At 38.8% G+C, this 22,101-nt stretch overlaps 1 protein-coding gene across 1 annotated transcript; it reads left to right on the top strand.

Moving 5' to 3' along the window:
- The first annotated feature begins 18,363 nt into the window (after window positions 1-18,363).
- LOC124221679 (uncharacterized) lies at window positions 18,364-21,650 on the top strand. The gene is made up of 3 exons (XM_046631905.1): window positions 18,364-18,396; window positions 18,474-18,839; window positions 18,933-21,650. Exons 1-3 carry the CDS (start codon window positions 18,364-18,366, stop codon window positions 21,648-21,650), a joined length of 3,117 nt encoding a protein of 1,038 aa, XP_046487861.1.
- Window positions 21,651-22,101: the final 451 nt, after the last annotated feature.

Genomic DNA, 22,101 nt, shown 5'->3' with positions numbered 1-22,101 from the left:
GACAGACTGCGCTTGGATCAAGGGTACACCAGCCCAACTTGCCGGCGAGAATATCGTTGACCCAAAAATATTAATGAGGCCTCGTCCGCGAAAATTTGATATCATTGAATCTAAGCACAATAGTCGACGTATTTTCACCCTTATATTGAAAACAAAAGGCTCAGATAAAAGCAACCTATACGATATTTTCAAGCTATTGTCCAAACTGAAAACGGCTTCAGCCGATTCAAACCTAAAGTCTCTTGCCCTCCCGATAACCGATGACAGTTAAGACGCTCTCGATCCTCGCGTTATCCGAAAACTTCTATCCTATATTTTCGCAGACTTGGAAATTCAAATCATGCTTTGTCGAAACACGACTGTCATCCCAGACGAATGTCTACGAAAAGAAATAATCAAAGAATGCCACGAATCGTTAGTCGGCGGTCATCAAGGTTTCACTAAAATATATAACCGCATTAGACAGAAGTATTTTTGGCCCTGTATGAAAGAACAAATCCAAGATTCCATAAGAACTTGCGAGAGTTGCCAAAGAAAAAAATTGGTCGGAGTAAAAACCAATTTGCCAATGATGATAACGGACACGCCTGCCGATGCATTCGACAAAGTGGCATTATATATTGTTGGACCTCTACCCCTCACTAAATCGAACAACAAATATCTCTTGACGATACAATGTAATTTGACAAAATTCCTGGACGCCATCCCTTTACCTGATGCCACCGCCAAAACTATAGGCGCAGCATTCGCAAAAGAACACATTACACGTTACGGTGCTCCTCGAGCAATACTTACAGACCAAGGACAGAATTTTATGAGCACAGTCATCAAACAACTTTGTAAACTTTTCAAAATTAAGCAAATACGAACCACAGCTTACCGCCAGCAGTCGAACGGATCTCTAGAACGTAGTCACCTTGTTCTCACTGAGCATATCAAACACTACACAGATGCTGGTAAAGACTGGGACGATTACATCCACTTTGAAATTTTTTGTTATAACACCGCAAAGCACGGAGGTACTAACTTCACCCCCCATCAACTAATTTTTGGCTATCAAGCCAGACTCCCAACAGACGCGAACCCTGCCAGCGCGTATACTCGTTCCTACGATTCCTTCCTTCTAGATTTAATCGCTAATCTATCCAGCATACGAAAACACGCCGCGTCCAACCTACAACAAGCAAAGCATCCTTCCAAGACGTATTACGACCGTAACATCAACAGCCAAACTTTCGAAGCAGGCCAAAAGGTCTATCTACTAAATGAGACCCGATCCAAATTCGACGACCATTATAAAGGAGTGTATACGATTAAGCGTATAATTAACAATATCAACGCTGGAATTTGGATTACCCCCCGAAAAACTAAAATCGTTCATTTCAATAAATTAAAATTGGCACAAGAAGAAAGCAATTAAAATTTAAAAAAAAAAAAAAAAATCAACAGCCATATGCTGCCAAATTGCCCTCGATCGCGTTACATTACGTCTTATACTCTTGCATATCGTTGCAGGTGCAGTGCTCTCGACAGCAAGACAGACGATTCGACTAACTTCGCGATTAAGCAACTGAATCAGAACCCGGGAATCTTCTTCGAACAATTGCAAGACCTACGTACATATAACAAAGAATGGACTTTGCTGAACTACATAGACCTCCAATATTTATTCGACCGACTTGATCAAACATCAGAATTCTTAACCATAATAGAAGGAAAATGCTCTGTCGCCAAAAACTACTGTTTCACCGGCGACCATTTTCAAATGTTGGCTGATAGAATAAAAACCATGAAACTATACCAAAACCGAATAGAATATTCAGTTGGCCATCGCACAGGCGAATCCACTCACTCCGAACTTGCTAAATTAGCCCACCATCGCGGAACACAAGGCGCGATTAATTTCATTAGTAGCATATCAAAATTCTTATTCGGCACCCTAGACGTAAAAGACGGAGAATATTTTAACCAACAAATTGACAACTTGTACAATGACAGTAGACACTTGGCATCTCTGCTTAACAAACAGACAAATATCGTACAGTCAACGTTGGGTGTCTACAGGAAAGAAATCAACAGCATGATAAGCTACGACCGCGAATAACATAAATTACTCACGGCCCTCTCGACTGATACAGCTATTTCAAAAGCCTTAATCGCCAACAATACCTTCAGAATGACTTTACTCAACCGACTAATTGACCTGGACCGACACTTGAACGAATACGAACTTGACCTGTCCAGTTTAATAAACGCTATCCTCTTCGCTCAAAAATGTATCGTCGACCCTAAAATTCTATCACCAGAACAAATTATTTCCTGTCTTAAACATATCCAGTCACTCAGACCACAAATAGAGTTTCCTATTTCAATGGATCTAAATTACGCTGAAGAACTGATTCGAATCTCTAGAATCGACATAGCGTATTACGAACCCAGACTGCTTTATGTGATATCTACTCCGTTGCTCAACTCCGAGGCTGTTGACCTGTACCGACTGCTTCTCGTCCCCGTTAGACAGACATACGACTCTGCAGATAAAAAATTCGCTTACATTCAACCTGGCGGCGACTACATAGCTATAGCACTTAACCGAGCGTCGTACTTTCAAATCTCGGAATCCAAATTCAGTAAATGCATTTTATCCCCAGGAAAATTCATATGTAAGTTGACACAACCGCTTTTCCGACCGTCGACTCACAAACTCTGCAAGGTAGACCTTTTTTTGAACCCGTCCAGAAAAATTTCGAAACAATGTGATATCAGACTAACCGTATTCGATGGAACCTACTGGACGGAATTATCAACATCTAATTCTTGGATTTTCTCATCTTCCACTCCTGAGACCCTTCATACTCTCTGCCCAAATGACCAGACCTCTCGTGTCACACTTTCCGGTTCAGGCATTATCACCCTAGACGACCTGTGTACGGCTAGTACTTCTGAACTCACTCTCAAAACTTCGAAACGCTCACAATCTACCGAGACCCTCTCCTACGTCCCCAAAGTTACTTTGGATCTCACTCAAGTATCCCTCAGTCTTGATTCTAATATTTCCACCGACTTATTCCTTGTTGCCATCCCTCCCCTTCGCAAACCATCGCATATTAACCCCCACGATCTTGCAGTCACCAGCGTTTCCCTGAATGATCTACTGGAACGCTCAGCTGACCTAAGCAGACATTATCGCACGCGAGATAACATGCAACGCCTCACTACCAGCCTTGGTTATAGCGGCATCGGCCTCGCGTCCCTCTCAGTAGCTTTCTTCTGCTACAAAATCTCGTTATGTGGCAGAATCTCAAGGCTGTACTCTTGCTGCAAATTCGGAAGGACACGACATATCCCTCACCCGCGTCGTACAAAACCCCAAATTCCTATGCGCCATGCCATCCACCACCCGCACCTAGAAATAATACCATTTCCCGAAAACCTGCCTCCTCGCTCTTCGTCGCTACTCCGGACCCAATCGGAAATTGAAATGACGGAACTAGGCATATCTAGGCCGCGTAAATTGCTCCCCGAGCAGAGCCTTAACAATAGCTCCGAATCACTCGAAGTCTGGCGCTAAGCCCTCCGCTATTAGCAATCATATTCTTTCATTGCCTTATTCTGCCCATAATAATCTGCAGCCGTAATATAATCATCAGCACGTTACATGAGTTTCGTCTATAATATACACAATATCTATCATATATACCACCACATTTATAAGATGTCATTTAGCAAATTTTGTTCAAATGTATACTAACCCACTTAAACGCGCACTAACATCTAGGCGCTATATTTTAAGATTCTTCTTTGTAATATTCTGTAAGTGATTCAGTACGATAAGATGTCATTTATAAATTTTGTTTTGTTCAAATGTATACTAACCCACTTAAACGCGCACTAACATCTAGGCGCTAGATTCTAAGACCTTTCTTTGTAATATTCTGTAAGTGAGTCACTACGTTTCATGGCATTCCGCTTCCTTCCGAACATCCTATTTCGTACCCTCGCCGAATGTTCTTTCCCAAGGGGGGGGCGTGTTACGTCCGCCTGACTTCATATTCCTTTCCCACGCTCTTAGTTACCTTACGCTCTGTAGTCTACTCTTATCTTTCGCGAGTCAGCAGGTTCTGCTGTAACTCGCGGCTAGCTTGCCTGCTACATCCCGCAAAACCAGGCAGATCCATCCAAGCGCTCAAGCAAGACACCTATCCCTCTAGACCAAGACCATACCTTTTTCCCTTCACCGACTCCGTTGCATTGACCACTAATAAACAATCATATTCTTTAAATCGCTTACCTTTCCTTAATACCGATCCTATTCTATTCCATTCACTTCCTGAATTGGGAGTAGTAGCACGCGAGTGCATAGTCGACGTGAACGGACCCTACAATAGCCAAATAACACCTTGGCTGGGCGTGGAGTAAGCTCCGATTACCGCTCATCGGAGCCTACGCAATCTACCCCGTAACACGAGTAACGATTTTTTTTTTGTAAATTCTTCTTTTGTCGAAAGTTAATTGAAAATTAAAATATATATGAATGGAATATGAATAATCAATTCATTTATCATTTTTTCTATTCCATCAATTATGTATATATGCAAATTAGACATTATTGTAATTGATTATAAATGTAGGCAAATAAATTCTATAATTTATTGAAAGAAAATATGATGATTTGAATGAATCATTGTTCTTAAATCAAAAAATAAATAATTTCCAGAAACTGAAAATACGAAATTAAATAACCAATAATTTATCTATCTAAATGTTTTCTTTAGGCTTTTAAATGAATTCTAATCCATTGTATAAATGTTACAAATTACAATCCATAAAAGGTCATTGAATGGCATTTTTGCAATGAATAATATTCTCATTTCAGCTAATATGTGAGCAAATAATTAAAAACCATATAGGGATTTTTTTAATGAATGTATTCATTTTGAAAAAATTTAATTTATCCAAAAACATTTTTTTTTTTCAAATTCTTCTTTTTTCAAAAGTTAACTGGAGATTATAATATAAATAAATAAAATATAAATAATAAATTTATGTGTCGTTTCTTTTATTCGATCGATCATATATGTATACAAATTATACAATAATATGATTGATTATAAATGTCGGTAAATAAATTCAGCAATGTAATTATGTAAAAATGATGATTTGAATGAATCATTCTTCTAAAATTGAAAAATTATTAATTTTTAACAATTTAAAATATGACATGTGATAACCAATCAATTATCTATCCGTATGTTTTCTTCAGACTTTTCAATAAGTTCTAATCCATTGTATAGATGTTTCAAATTACAATTCATAAAGGTCATTGAATGGCATTTTCCCAATGAATAATATTCTTATTTCAATTATTATGTGAGCAGATGATTGAAAACTATATAGGATTCGTTCAATCATTACATTTATTTTTGAAAAATTTAATTTAACTAGAAATTTTTTTTCAAATTCTTCTTTTTTCAAAAATTAGCTCAAACTTATAATGGATATGAATGATATATGAATATTGAATTAATTTATCATTTTTTTATTCAATCAATTATATATATATAAAAATTATACATTGTTATAATTGAGTATAAATGTTGGCATATGAATTAAATAATTTGATCATGTGACGAATAATAATTTGAATGAATAATTTTTCTTAAATAAGGGAATAATTAATTGCTGAAAATTGAAAATATGAAATTGAATAACTGATCATTTGTCTATGTGTATGTTTTCTTTGAACTTTTCGATAAGTTCTAGTTCATTGTAGAGATGTTCCAAATTACAATCCATAAAGGTCATTGAATGGCATTTTTTTAATGAATAGTATTTTTACTTCAATTAATATGTGAGCAAATATTAGAGAAATATATAAAATTTTTTTATACATTTCAATAAAATTTATTTTTCAAAGGTTCAATAAACGTGAAAATACTTTTTTTCTCCTAGATTCTTCTTTGTTTGAAAGTGAGTTAAAAGTTATATTATTTATGTATAAAATATGGATAATAAATTCCTTTATCATTTTTTTTATTCAAATAATGATATATATGTAAATTAATTATACAACAATGTAATTGAATGGAAATGAAGGCACTCAAATTGAATAAAAAATTGATATGAATGATAATTAATTTGAATAAATCATTTTCCTCGAATTAAAGAATGATTACTTATTAAAAATTGAAAATATTAAATTAAATAACTGATCATATATCTATCTGTATGTTTTCGTTAAACTTTTGGGTCAGTTCTAATCTATTGTATAGATGTTCCAAATTACAATCCATGGAGGTCATTGAACGGCATATTTTCAATGAATCATTTTTTTTTCTTAATTAATATGTGAGCAAATAATTAAAAACTATATAGGATTTTTTTAACGAATGTATTCATTTTGAAAAAATTCAATTTATACGAAGATATTTTTTTTTTTAAATTCTTCTTTTCTCAAAAGTTAATTGAAAATTATAATATAAATAAATGAAATGTAAATAATAAATTGATGCATCTTTTTTTTTATTCGATCAATCATATATATATACAAATTATACAATTATATGATTGATTATGTGTTCAGTCAACACTCAAATTGCCCGGGCGAAGCGAAGTTCGGCTTACTCGCAGCAAGAAGGCAGCACTAAGCAGGGCATAGATCACCCGCCAATCGATAGCCAATCAATAAATTTATAGTTTAAATTTATTGACGCTTGCGCATTTCGCTATTCTCTGACGTCACTCGCTATGAATTTTCTTATTGGCTCTTAGCTAATGGACATGCGCAGTCATTCTCACGGAGCAGAAGACGCCAATTCTCCCGGTTTCTCCGGCATTGTTGTTCTTACTGCTACCTCTTGTTCACCTCGTGTTTTTTTCTTGTCGCTGGTTCATTTAATTATTCGGCTATTGATAAAAATAGTTGTGACCGTGGTGTTTGGTTAAATTTTTTATTGAAGTTACTGTAATAATTAATGTGTGAGAATTCGCTTTGAAGGAATTATTAAATTATTTGTGAATTTGGGTGCATTCGCTACCACGTGTTGTTCTTGGCAACCACGTGCATTGTACATATCGGGTAATTCGCTAACTGTGCATTGTGTATCCAATAAATCGAATTATAATTTTTTTTGCTAAATTTAGTGTGTTCAGTTTTTATTGTGACAACCTGTATCAAACCAGATCCCGAGTCTCCTCTCCTGTTACTCGCTAAAACATTATGAATGTCGGCAAATAATTTAAATAATTTCATGATATAAAAATGATTATTCAAATGACTCATTTCTCTTACGTTAAAAAATAATTATTATTAAAAATTAAAGAGATGACATGTAATAACCAATCAATTATCTATCCGTAAGTTTTCTTTAGACTTTTCAATAAGTTCTAATCCATTGTAGGTATGTCTCAAATTACAATCCCCAAAGGACATTGAATGGCATTTTTCGAATGAATAGTATGTTTATTTCAATTAACATGTGAGCGAATGATTAGGAAGTACGAAAAATCTTTTTAATACTTATATTTATTTTTTAAAAATTTAATCAATGTGAAAATCCTTTTTTTTTTCCTAAATTCTCCTTTCTTCAAGAGTAAATTGAAAATCATGATGTATATGAATAAAATATGGATGTTCAATTCATTCGACATTTTTTTTTATCTTAACAATGATATATATATGTATATATATGTATATATATGTATATATACTGTGACGTGGTATTTCGTACCCCGTCACTTTATTTAATTATCGCATTTCCCTAGGAGCAGATATCGCTAAAAATAACGAAAGCACGTCTGAGGCCAATACTCCAAAAATGAACGGCTAATTATCTTTAAGTTGATTTCTCTCTACTAAGCTAATGGTATGCTATTTTCTAATTCTGTAATGCTCTACGAGAACCATCCGCGAGACCTTCGCGTCAAGATACCAGGACACTGCCTGATAGGGGTCACGTACCAGCTCAACATCGACCACAACCGACTACAGACGAACGAATACCGCTGAAACCACTCCCGATGGATGCCTATCTAGTTGTCGAACAGGGTCGTGCGTGATGCACAAACAGCACCTCCAACTATTTGAGACTTATCGGCCAGGAGCCGAACCACGAACGAATGCTTCTACCGCTCGGATGCATCGTCAGGCGGCGTACAGGGCTGTGCGTCAAAAACACAAGAAAGCCTCCCGTCGACGATACTTATCAGCCTGGAGCTGAACCGACCCTAACATCTACTAAGTCGTCGACTATCCAATAGAAGACGGTTTTCTCTTCACGAACCGTCTTATCGAAGGACTGCGGCGTGGAATAGGCTAATGATATGCTGACCACGTGGATCTGGTGGATCTAGTGTGGGGATCCGGGTTGAGGGCCATCACCACCAGATCGTTCCGGCATGAGGGCTTCGATGAGCGAGGGCCGGGATGCAGCGCCGACGAAATAGCTACAACGGGGAGTACCAGTAAAGCAAGGAGTGAGTTACAGTCTGTCGCAAGTCCAGGAGACCGGTGACGTAACATTGCCGCACACCTCAATATCGCAACACATGAGCAGTACGACCCCCCCCCTCTCACCAACGATACCGCATAGCTGAAGGAAAACATCTCTAACCACCTTCCGACGTCCCGATACCCCGATACCTGTCGTCGAGGGAAAAGAAAAACGAGCGGCGAGGGATTATCGCCGCCTATCCGTGGACCAGGCCACGCGACCTGCTGGTCCAATTAAAATACCGCAAATTTGAGGAAGAATCACGTGACAGCAGCTCGACGAAAATCAGGATCATCGCTCATCTCGTCGCTCTACGTTCAGTTACTAATAAGAGCAGACGTGCTTTTAGTGACCGCTCTTTTAGTAACCGCTCTTTTAGTAACTCTACTATCAGTTTTGCAGTTGATCAATCTTACATTCAGCTTTCGTGAATCAGACTAGTGTCCTTGTCATCGCTAATTACCGCTACCTTATCGCATCCTCTCGCACCTGTTATATCTTCTTTTAAGTAAGTGAGGTTCCTTTTCTATTTTGTGAAGCCACGAGATTACTTGCAATATATCGTACCTTTACCTTTATCTCTTTCTCTCTTTACCTTGCAGTTGGTCTGCTTGAGCCACCTGGGCTCGTACCTTATTCTCTCTTATCTCTTATCTTGTCCCTTTTTCTGTCTTATTGCAAGTAACTTCGCGACTGATTGATTCTTATTTACGCATTGTAGTGACTATTGCTTATTTTATTATCTTTCTCTTATGGAAAATTTGAATGCCTAATATCGCTGTCTAGCAGCGCGTTCCGTTGAAGGATCAATTTTTATCTTAGCTACTGTAGGATTTTGGAAAAACGGCGACAGCGCCACGAGCGAGTGCGAATGATTTGTGTGTGTGTGCGAGAGTGCGTGTTTGAAAAGATCGCCGCCAGAGAGCGCGCGAGAGCCACGAGGCAGTTGACACGAGGCAGTCGAAGAGTAAAGTCGACGTCGCGAAATTAGCATCGTAAGATTCTTTGTTCAATTCAATAAAGTATTTTCCTCTTTTTTCATCAACCCCCATGAATTCGTCATTACCCGCGCGTATGTTCCAATAACACCAGGAACAGAAATTAATCCCATACTACTGAGCATTGCTATTTTGTTATATTTTCTCTGATTAGTTTCTATCTGTCTCTTTACCTATTACCGCTGATTATCGTATCTTAGTGAGTGTACCGCGGGAGCGATCTTACATCGCTGCGCGGTCCTGCTCGTCGTTCATTTGACATTGGAGTATTGTGTCGTATCGCATAACATCTTTTTCATTATTTTCTTCGCTAATATCGGTGATCGTAGTTGTCCGTAGTCTATTTGGTTTGCCGTACGTTGCATATTAATTATCTTGAATATTGTTTGCCTTATCTTGAATTACCTTTTATCGTACCGAATATTATCTCTCTTTCTCTCGCACTTACCGCAAACTAGAGACTACGTATTATCTGTTATTCTCTATATCTTATAATAATTTTCTATTTGACCTGTCGCTTGAATTTACCTTTTAATTCATAATTCCCTGTCTGCCTATTTCTGATCATTCTGGTAATGTGATAACTATTACAATTGTTGTATTTCGCATGTGTTTATAATCGCATCTTATATTTTATGATTTATTTGCTTACCGCTTAATTTAAGTACAGTATATCTCTTTCTGTTCTGCCTATCTATCATAAAACCGTGTTAATCATTACTTTTAGTATCGCGAGCTTGCGCATATTTCCCGCTTATTCGGAAAACGTTCCGTTATTTGTTAACTCTTTCGCTTAACCTTTCTCTGGCTGTAAATATTCTTAATTATCGCATTTATCGTAATTGTATCGCAATCTTTTCAGCTACTTGCTTGTCATTAAGCTTATCGCTTCTTGTTTAATATTTGATATTATTCCTGCTTCACCTGTTTCTTATTTTATCTATTGGATTCGACTCCGCCCCTCTACCATTATCTTGTCCCTCTGAGCGAACTGTGCAAAACCGTCGTAGAACCTGACCTTACCTTTATCTATTACCTTTACCTTTATCTTTTTGTCTAATTATCTATTTTTGACGCATGTGCGTCTGGCGCCCAACAATCGTATCTTTCTCTCTTAGTATCTCTCTCTATCTAATCATTCAGGTTGGTGACTGCGCCGTAGGGTAACCAATTATCGTTATATCGTTTCACCCTCAACTGTATGAAAAAAATTGGTTACAATACACATATATATGTATATAGATTAGACTGGGCCAAAAAAATTGACTATTTTTTTTTTTGAAAAATATATTGAGAATATCATTCAGTATGGCAAAAAAAAAATTCATGAAATTTTGAGCCCTTAATATTAACTTTAAGAGGTCAATCACCGCTATTTTTGATTTTTAGTAATAACTTGATGTTTTACGTCAGAACTGTCGAAATATTGAAGTAAAAAAATTTATGTTCACTTATCCCTTTATAAAATTAAATTCCCTACAAAAAAGGTCTGAATATAGATTTTTGTCAGACAAGCCGTTTCCGAGTAATTAAGCTTAATAAATTGATATCATTTCTCGAGAATTAATGAAATTTTTTTTTTGTCATACTGAATGATATTCTCAATATATTTTTCAAAAAAAAAAAAAGTCAATTTTTTTGGCCCAGTCTAATATAGATACATGTATATACATGAATTATACAATAATGTAATCAATTATAAATGGTGGCAATTGAAACTAATAATTTATTGGTAATAATCATGATCAATTTGAGTAAATTATTTTCCTCAAATTGAAGGATAATTACTTTTTAAAAATCAAGAATATGAAATTAAATAACCAATCATTTATCCATCTGTATGTTTTCTTTAAACTTTTCAATAAGTTAAGATCTATTGTATGAATGGTCCAAATTACATTCCTTGAGGTACGTCAGAGAGCATCTTCGATTGAATAATATTCTTATTATGATTAATATGTGAGCGATTAATTAAAAAGTATACAGAATTTTTTTGTTGATTATCTTTATTTTTAAAAAATACAATTCATGTGAAAATTTTTTTTTTTCAAATTCTTCTTATTTCGAAAGGTAATTAAAAATTATAATATATATCAATGAAATATGAGAAATCATTTTTTTAATCATTATCTTTATTCAATCAATTACATATATATACAAATTATACATTATTATAATTAAGTATAAATAATGGCAAATAGATTACATAACTTGATCACGTGAAAAATAATGATTTGGATGAATTATTCTTCCCAAACTGAAGGATAATTACTTTCTAAAAATTAGAAATATGAAATCAAATCACTAATCATCATGATCATCTAACCGTATGTTTTCTTTGAACTTTTCGATAAGTTCTAATCCATTGTATAGATGTTTCAAATGACAATCCATAAAGGTCATTGAATGACATATTTTCAATGAATCATTTTCTTTTTTCAATTTATATGTGAGCATATAATTGAAAACTATGTAGGATTTTTTTAATAATGATATTTATTTTCAAAAAATTTAATCCGACTGAAAATAATTTTTTTTTCATTTTCTTTCTTCCAAAAGTTGATTGAAAATCATAATATGAATAAATAAAATATAAATAATTAATCTATTTACAATTTTTCCTATTTAATCAATTTTATATATATACCGGGACAATCTCTTGAAACTATACGTATAATGCGCATGCGCGAGTTTTATCGGCTGCTCGGGCAGGTTGGCCACTCCGAGTTTCAGCTGTCAAACTCTGTTTCTGGCGGCGTTGTAGTTCATACGAATTTTTGAGGTAAGAATCTTAAACAGTCGAGGTAGTGACTCGGAAAGTTGATGCTAATGCTCTTTGAAAATTGGCTTTATTCGACTAAAATGAGAAATCTGTTTGAATGTTGGGTGCTTGGAAGAAACGCAGCAGGTAGGTGCGAACACTTTATTCAATCATTTTTATTATTTCGTACATTAGAAATAACAATGGAATTTTTATCTATCAACAGGTGATACGACTAAAATAATTACATCTCTGATATTCACTGTTATCTGCCCATTCAATTTGTCAGACGTACAAAGATCATCGCCACTTTCAAGCAACTAAGCAACTTTCTCACTCTTTTGTGATTTCAGGCGGTAATATTGAATTTTATGACTTTCGAAAATGAGAAATTAAACCGAGCGTTCAAGAAATTTAAATATCTCACTATCTGTAACGGAACTGTGAATCTTTTTTTTCTTGAAAATAGTTCAACAAAATTTACAAATATTCGATAGTCAATGTATTTTTTCCGATTAACAAATTATTGCTACTACTATTTGAAATTTCCGAATAATTATCAGAATTCATTTCGCAAATTTTCAATGATGTTCAATTAAATAAATGGAGGGAACCTAATACTCAAATTGAAAATTCAAGTAATATTAGATTTATTAAAATGATTTCTGTATTTCATGTAAGTGCGGTTCGAAACAAAGAAAATCTAATCGAAAGCGTAGAACTCAGGAACGTAAATCACATCCTGTGACACAAGTTGAAAATCAAGTTTCTCAAAATGCGCCTCAATGTCACAATTAGCTTCAAGGACAATCATGTTTCAGAGTAATGTCAATTTTAAAGTAATGTAAAGATTGTGTCCCTTGTTCCATCAAAATAAATGAATATCTAATTTTTAACAAAGTTTATGAAGATTTTTTTCCAAATAATGTAATCCGATACAATATCTTGTTTATAGTCCTCCGAACATCACCTTCTAACAAGGATATTTGGAAAGAGTCCCTTTGTTGCAGAAACCATTATAAAATTCTTGGTTTTCAATCCGGGCTATTGAATAACTCTGTGTTTCAGGTTCCGTTTTCAATCTCAAAATGGGATTTTTTTTGCTCCAGATAATGCTAACATGAAATGCAGAAATAATTGCGGTACATGGAGATTCACAAGCTTTCAGTCTTAGCGTAGGACCCTATAAAGAGTGTAAAATTGAATTTGGTTTCAAGTTATCGTGCAACTAGCTAGCCAGATGACACCGTCAACTAAGATTAAATTTAAAGACATTTTTAACTGAACTTATTTAACAGTTCTAGATTTAGATTGATTCAGTATGCCTAGCAAAATTCAACCCTACAATCTAATTGAGGACTTGAAAAACTACTTATCTGAATTCAATGCCAAAGAGAGTAAAAGTAAGCTTCAAAATAAGATACCAAATCAAATGGTATAAAGTTTGTAAAACAATGCTGGTCAATAATAATGCTTAAATTACAATGGTGCACAGAATGATTCCTCGGTAGAATGAATTGGCAGCAACGGTTAAGTAATAAACTTATCGCTATTGGCTCGATCAAAGTAGAATGATGGGATAGAAATTTAATTTTGGATCAATTAAATTTTTTCAAAATGAATACATTCATCAAAAAAATCCCTATATAGTTTTTAATTATTTGCTCACATATTAGTTGAAATGAGCCATTATGATCTGTAGTATATCCCGCTCTTCAATTTTGCCTCAACTGATGTTAAGAAGGTGGCGATGGCCTGATAAAATTCACTCTGGCACCTGATGTCTGACGAAACAACCAGGTTCGATGGTTCTAATGATTACACCGCTCGAGAAACCAGGATCCTTGCCACCTAAACGTTTTGACCATCAGGTAAGGCATAATTTTCCTCATGTTAATCAAAGTTTAAACTTCGAGCCTGCTGAAAAAAAAACCAATTTTATCATTGAATCCATGTTAAAATATTGTCATTGTCAAAGATCACGTAATTGGAAATTTACGTACATGCTTCCATGCCTGACAAATTTAGTCCCGCTTTGACAATGAATTATTTCGTACCTGAAAATATTAGAAGCTATTATTATCATACAGGATCTTTCGATATTTTTCAAGGCAAAAGAAACGGCAGCACTTTTTGAAAGGCCACCAATGGCCAGACGAGGGGTGATCAGAAGAGTGGAGATTGGTCTCCCAGTGTTATCGGACGATTGTCTTGTAAGTTATTGTTTGGTTTCCTAATTTTTCATTAATGGCATGATTCACACTGTAATATTAACTGTTGTTCTTTTTCTCTTTTTATTCTTGTATATCTGGTGAACCCTCTTTGTTAACGGAACATTGATTGCTGTACAATGGAGCTGCAAAAACTTTGTCAACTAATCAATGATGTCGGCGAGGGTTTTTGTGAGTATTGCGTCGGGTACGTTTTCTGTTAATAGCTACTCTTTGTCCTCCTAAGCTTCGTGTTTAACATGAATAATTTCTTTATTCCTTGTTACTCATCTCTTTTATTTATTTCATGTTCATCGGCACTAACTACTGACTTCTGGAGCACTACACCGTAACGAATCTACTCTGGAAATACCTTCTACTGGGTCTCAACCATTCATTTATTTTTAATTTTATGTAAATGAAGAATCTGTTTACAATAAACATTGTTTTCACTTACCTACCTCTATTTGTCCAGATTCCCACTTGTTAATGACATTTCACGTTGAATGTCAGATTTCTTTTTTCAATAAATAACACCCAATTTCTGTATCATTTGATATTTGCTTTTCCGTTAAATTCTTTATTGCGTCGGTTGAATATCTTCCGAAATCAACCACGGTATTGCTGAACGATACTATTCTTCTTAGACAATTCACGCTACGTAAAAATAAACAGCAGCATAACCTCAATCCATGGCTTTACGCGCGAGAGAATTACAGCTTTTGTTTCATTTTGTGTACGTTGGCGCCTTGCTTAGCAGATGAAAACATCACCGCGGCGCGATTTCACCGACCAATGAGATTAAATTATTTGGCGCATGCGCGTTATATGTATAGTTCCAAGAGATTGTCCCAGTATACAAATTATACATCAATATAATCGATCATAAATGTGGGCAAATGAATTGAAGAATTTAATATTATAGAAAATCATTTTTTGAATAAATCAATTCTCTTGAATCAAAAAATTATTGATTTTTAAAAATTAGGAATACGAAATCGAAAAGCTAATCATTGATCCATCTGTATGTTTTCTTTTCAGACTTTTTAATAAGTTCTAATCCATTGTATGAATGTCCCAAATTACAATTCATGAAGGACATTGAATGACATTTTTCGAATGAATGGTATTTTTATTTCATTTGATATGTGAGCAAATGATTAGGAGATATGATGAATTTTTTCAATATTCATGTTTATTTTTAAAAAATTTAATCAATGTGAAAATCCTTTTTTTTCCTCAATTCTCCTTTCTTCGAAAGTAAATTGAAAATCATGATACATGTAAATAAAGTATGAATGATAAATTTATTTATCATCTTTTTCTATCTAAACAATGATATATGTATGTATATATATGTATATATACGTATATATACATATATATATATATATAGATACATATATATACACAAATTATACAATAATGTAATTGAATATAGATGGAGGCGATTAAATTGAATAATTTATTGATAATGATGATACTTAATTTGAATAAATTATTTTTCTCAAATTAAAGAATAATTACTTTCTAAACATCAAGAACATGAAATTGAATAACTAATCATTCATTCATCTGTATGTTTTCTTTAAACTTTTCAATAAGTTATGATCTATTGTATAAATTTTCCAAATTACATGCAACAAAGTACATTAGATGTCATCTTTGATTGAATGATATTTTCATTATAATTAATATGTGAGCGATTAATTGAAAAGTAAATAGAATTTTTTTGTTAATTATCTTTTTTTTTAAAAAATCCAATTCGTTTAAAGATTTGTTTTTTTTTAAATTCTCTTTTGTTCAACTCTCCCGCCCTGTTTCGCACCGGCTGATCAATTATCAGCTCAGCAGAACGATTGACTCAGCGCCTGGCTAAGAGGAGCGGGGTCGCCGCTGCCACGGGCCGGTGTGCGCTCTCGCTCTCACCTATCTAGTCTCTCTCACTCTAGTTCATAGCATCTCGCAGTGTTTACATGGAGCAATTATTACAAATAATATGTATAATAATATATATATATCGAACGTAAAATAATATATCTAGTTGTGCCTTTACGACTCAGTTTAAGTTAAGCCTACCCGCTAGATCCCAGTATTCTACAATCTATCAAAATTTCTACAAAGCGGTCCTTCGAGCCGGATCCTGGCTGGCTTAACCTATTTACGTTGTAACTTCAACAATTAAATAATTCAGTGAATCAAAAACAGTGAATTTGTGCGCGTACCGACGCCGACACATTGCGGAGTACCTCGTATAGGTACTGCGTTAGTGGAAAGGGTGTTTGGGACCCATAGTGCGAAAATCACCCTGCGCGTGCGCGCATCCACTCTATTAAAATATTTCACGCCTCTCTACGCATCCTCTAGGCCGCTTCAAGGCCTACGTACACCTTTATGCCTCTCTACGCAGCATCTAGGCCGCTTCAAGGCCGACACGCCTCTACGCATCATCTCTTGGGCTGATTCAGGGCCCACGTACAGCATCATCCACGCAACCGCTTCATCATCTAAAGAATCCACGTAAATTGTCCGTTCATTCCTTTCATACTCTCTTCACGTTGCTAAACCGCAGCCCTTTCTCGCATTGATTTTCTTTCGATAGCTTTCAGACATATTCCAAAGATGTCGTGCAACAGGTATCTTACGGCCTAAGAGATTCTCCTCAAGTACGTGAGAGACCTTGTGCAGGAGGTCGACGATGGAGTCATCTCCGTGTGCAACGTATTCGACGCCGAAGCTAAGCTCGAGGCTCTCGAACAGAACTGGAGTCAAATTCGAGAGACCTACGACAAGGTACTCGGCAGCAAGGATCTCAACGCCGAATTGCCGTACTTCAAAGAGTACGTCTTCACCACCACGACTGCGCTATACGCCAAGGTGAAAGGCGCCCTCAAAGCTCGAATCAACGAGCTTGAGCCTCGCCGGCTCCACAACTCAACGCTAAACGTATCGGCTACAGAGCCCACAGCGGTTCGTCCGCAGCTACCGGTCATCAAACCGCCACACTTCCACGGCGACATCCTTCAATGGACTTCCTTTAAGACAAAGTTCACCTCCGTAATGACAAAAGCGGGCGCGGACAATGTGGAGAAAATGCACTTCCTCCTCCAGAGCGTCCACGGCCCAGCAGCGACTCTCATCGAGAACGTCGACATCACCGACGGCTCATTTGAGACCGCATGGAACGCTCTACTCGCTCGCTATGAGAACAAACGTGTTCTCATCACCTCTCAGCTCAACAAGTTCTTCGGCATGCCCAAGATGACCTCCAGATCTGCCAAGGAAGTCAACAGCATCCTGAACACTACCACCGAGGTGTTGAGCTCACTAAAAACTCTTGGATCGCCAACAGATCAATGGGATCAACTAGTGGTGCATTTCATCTCACAGCGTCTCGATTCCAAGACACGTGAGGACTGGGAATTGGCGCTTGGAGCGTCGACCAACTACCCAGCCTTCGAACGCTTGAAGAACTTTCTCCAGGGGCGCGCCAGAGCGCTCGAGTCCATGGAAGGACGTACTCCAGTCACTCCAAGAGACTCCAAACCTGAGAAGAAGAAGGTTACTGTTCACAAAACGTCGCCTGTAAACGTTCACACGGCGAGCGTTAACACACGGGCTCCTGCAATGCTGTCCAATACTCAATCTACCGCAAAGCCCTCTCCTGGCAACACGTCGAGACCTCAGAGTCCATGTTCCTGCTGCGCAGAGAGCCACTTGATCGCGAGCTGTCCAAAGCTCCACGACATGGCGCCGGAGAAACGTTACAAAATGGCGACAGTCCAAGAGACTCTGCCTCAACTGCCTGGGAACACATCAGGTTGAGAACTGCCGCAGCCAACGTCGCTGCCGCCAGTGTAACGCGTCACATCACACGCTCCTCCACGCGGCCCTTCAAGCAGATGACGAACGAGGATACAGCAGCTCAAGCAGCGGTTCGCAAAACTCGATGACGTCACAGCCGAGTACCAATCTCTCGGCATGAATAACCGACTCTTCAACTTCCACGCAGCGGCTCATTCACGCATTTTCCGTCGCTGCGTCACTCGTCTTAACGCAACAAACACGCGCATCGCGCCAACCAGCAATTGCGCCACGAACTACGGTGCTACTCGCTACGGCGCGTGCTCTTCTCATCACTCCAACACGCATCACGCATCCAGTACGATTGCTCATCGATCCTGGACCAGAGCTTACGCTCATCTCTCATCAATTAACCTGCACGCTCAACTTACACGCAAACAACGTCCACGTACCCATCATCGGAGTGGGCAGCGTGCCTTCCGGACTCACCCGGGGCACTGTCAACTTTACGCTACGCTCAATTCACAGCAACGAAGCCGCCGAGCTTCAAGCTCATGTTCTGCCGAAGCTCACGGTAGAACTGCCCACACGCAACATCGAGACCCAGGCATGACCCCATATCACGGGCTTGGAGCTCGCTGATCCCGGTCATCTCTCACCCGGCAAGATCGACATACTCATTGGCGCCGACTCCTACGGCTCGATCTTAAAACCCGGAGTAAGATCCGGCACGGCTGAACAGCCAATCGCCATCCACACGATATTTGGGTGGGCGATACTTGGACCTATAAACGATCCATCTCACGCTACGCACGCCCATCAAGGGCACCTCATCACTAACGAACATCTCCACAATCTAATCTCTAGGTTCTGGGAACTTGAACAAGCTCCACCTTCACAGGCTGAGACTCTAACCTCTGACGAGGTAACCTGTGAAGCCCACTTCCTCTCTACGAATTTACGCGATAGCCAAGGTCGCTACAGCGTGCGCCTGCCATTCAAGGTGGACCCCACGACGCTCGGGAACTCCAAGGGCATCGCACAAAAATCGCTCGAGCGCCTCCTCAAGCGCCTAGCCAATCAACCAGAGCTCTGCAAGCTCTACAAGAATTTCCTCGCCGAGTACGAGGGAATGGGACACATGATTGAGGTTGAGGACCACGATCCGTCTCCCCAGGGCTATTATCTACCTCACCACGGCGTTCTCAGGAACGGCAAGATCCGAGTCGTCTTCAACGGGTCGTGCAAGACGACCTCAGGTCACTCACTCAACGACATACTCCATACAGGAGCCAAAACGCAGAATGACATCTTCGACGTACTACTATACGTCAGAAAATACCGTCTCTTATTCATCACCGACATCGTAAAAATGTTTTGGCAGATTCGCGTACATCCCGAGGACCGGAAGTTTCAACGCATACTATGGGTCGAGGCTGACGATCAACTCAAGACATACGAGCTGGCTACTGTCACGTATGGCGAGACGCCAGCTCCATTCCTCTCCGGCCGCGTCGTCCAACAACTCGTCTTTGACGAGGGTGAACAGTTCCCGCTCACTATCGAACCCTTGAGAGAGGGAAGCTACGTGGACGACATCAGTGGCGGCGCAGACGATCTTCATACCCTCAACGCAATCGCTACACAGGTCGAAGGCCTGTGCCTCAAAGGATGCTTTCCATTATCAAAGTGGAAATCGAATCATCCCGACTTCATCAAAACCAAATCCGAGTCTCCGTCCAGCACCGAGTCTCACGAGTTCCACGAATCCACCACCAAGATTCTAGGACTCGCCTGGCAATGCGCACCTGACGTCCTCAGGTTCACTGGCCACACGCAACCCGGAGCAGCGATCACCAAACGCACTATCCTCTCCGAAACAGCTCAACTCTTCGATCCACTAGGACTGATTTCTCCAGTCATCGTCCGAGCTAAGATCTTGATGCAAGATCTATGGTCACTCAAAGTCGGATGGGACGACAAACTCATGCCTCAGATGATTCACCGCTGGACGACGTTCAGGGCGGAACTGTCTGAACTCTCGAGCCTAGCAATCCCTCGCTGGCTCCACACTACTTCTGACACTACGATGACCGAGCTGCATGGCTTCTCCGACGCATCACAGTCAGCCATGGCGGCAGTGGTCTACATCAAGGTCAAACACCCGCATCAGGCAGCTGAAGTAACTCTGGTGTGCTCCAAAACACGAGTCGCGCCACTCCAGCGCCTCACGATCCCCAGACTCGAATTATCTGCCGCCCTACTAATTGTAAAACTCGTCACGCGCGTTCAGGAGGTACTCAAGCTCTCAGAGGCCCCTGTCACGCTATGGACTGACTCAGCGGTATCTCTAGCATGGATCAACAGCGACCCAGTGCGATGGAAGGAGTTCGTCAGGAACCGAGTCCAAGAGATGCACCGCACAGCTCCAAACGCAACCTGGAAATTTATTCCCGGTAAACAGAATCCAGCTGACTGCGCCTTACGAGGCGTAACGCCACCTCAACTCATCACACACAAGCTCTGGTGGTCTGGACCAGACTGGCTAGCTAGAAGTCCGCGACAATGGCCCTCCTTCGCCTCTACGGACGCCAACGCCGCCACCTCGGAACTCAGCCCCAGTGCTGTACACACCGCATCCACCACGCCAAACTTACCATTTGCGAGATTGCTCAGATACAGCTCTCTCACGAAAGTTCTACGCAGAACTGCGACTGTCTTTCGAGCAGTCGCTAGGCTCAGGAGAGTGCCGGACTCCAACCTCAGGACATCGCCGCTCACTCCAGCCGACTTGCAAACCGCTCTCATGTTTTGGATACAAGCATTCCAGCAAGCTTACTTCGCCGGCGAAATAACTGCCATCTCTCAAGGCAAGCCGCTCGCTAAGTCACATCCTTTCACCAGACTTACTGCGCGCCTGGACCCGACCGGCCTACTGCGCGTAGGCGGACGGCTGCAAAACTCACAACTGGATGAGGACGCCAAGCATCCACCAATCTTGCCCAGATTATGCCGCTTATCAGCACTCATCATCTCGGACGCCCACGCCCGCACGCTGCACGGCGACACCCAACTGACGCTTAACTACATCAGGAAGCGTTGTTGGATACTCGGCGGTCGTGCTCCAATCAAGGCATTCATCCATCGCTGCGTCACGTGCACCCGGATACGCGGCGCACGCGTACAGCAACTCATGGGCCAGCTACCTGCAAAACGTGTGACACCATCTTTGGTGTTTGAACACACGGGCGTCGACTACGCTGGGCCCATCTCACTCAAATTCTACCAAGGACGCGGCACTCGCACCTACAAAGCCTGCCCACACGGCACGAAATATGTCAGAAATATTTCCGAAATGTTACAACATTTCAGATTCATTACATAATTTCGGGAATATTTCTGAAATGTTTCTGAAATATGTCAATTGCAATATAACATTCCCAATATTTCGGAAACCTTACAGAAATATTTCAAATGCAATACAACATCACTGGTACCTTTGAAACGTTTCAGAAATATTTCAAATGCAATATAACATTTTCGATATTATAAATATATTTCAGAAATATTTCAAATGCAATATAACATTCTCGATGTTATAAATACATTTCAGAAATATTCCAAGCGCAATATAACATCACCGGTGCTTTCGAAACGTTTCAGAAATATTTCAAATGCAATATAACATCATTGGTACCTTCGAAACGTTTCAGAAATATTTCAAATGCAATATAACATTTTTGATATTATAAATATATTTCAGAAATATTTCATCACCCAAACTTTCGAAACGTTTCAGTAATATTTCCGTTTATGTGTGTATACATAAGTAGTTT

The sequence above is a fragment of the Neodiprion pinetum genome, chromosome 6 (genome assembly GCF_021155775.2).
Source record: "Neodiprion pinetum isolate iyNeoPine1 chromosome 6, iyNeoPine1.2, whole genome shotgun sequence".
NCBI lineage: Eukaryota > Metazoa > Arthropoda > Insecta > Hymenoptera > Diprionidae > Neodiprion > Neodiprion pinetum.
This window is presented reverse-complemented; position numbering and strand designations above follow the sequence as displayed.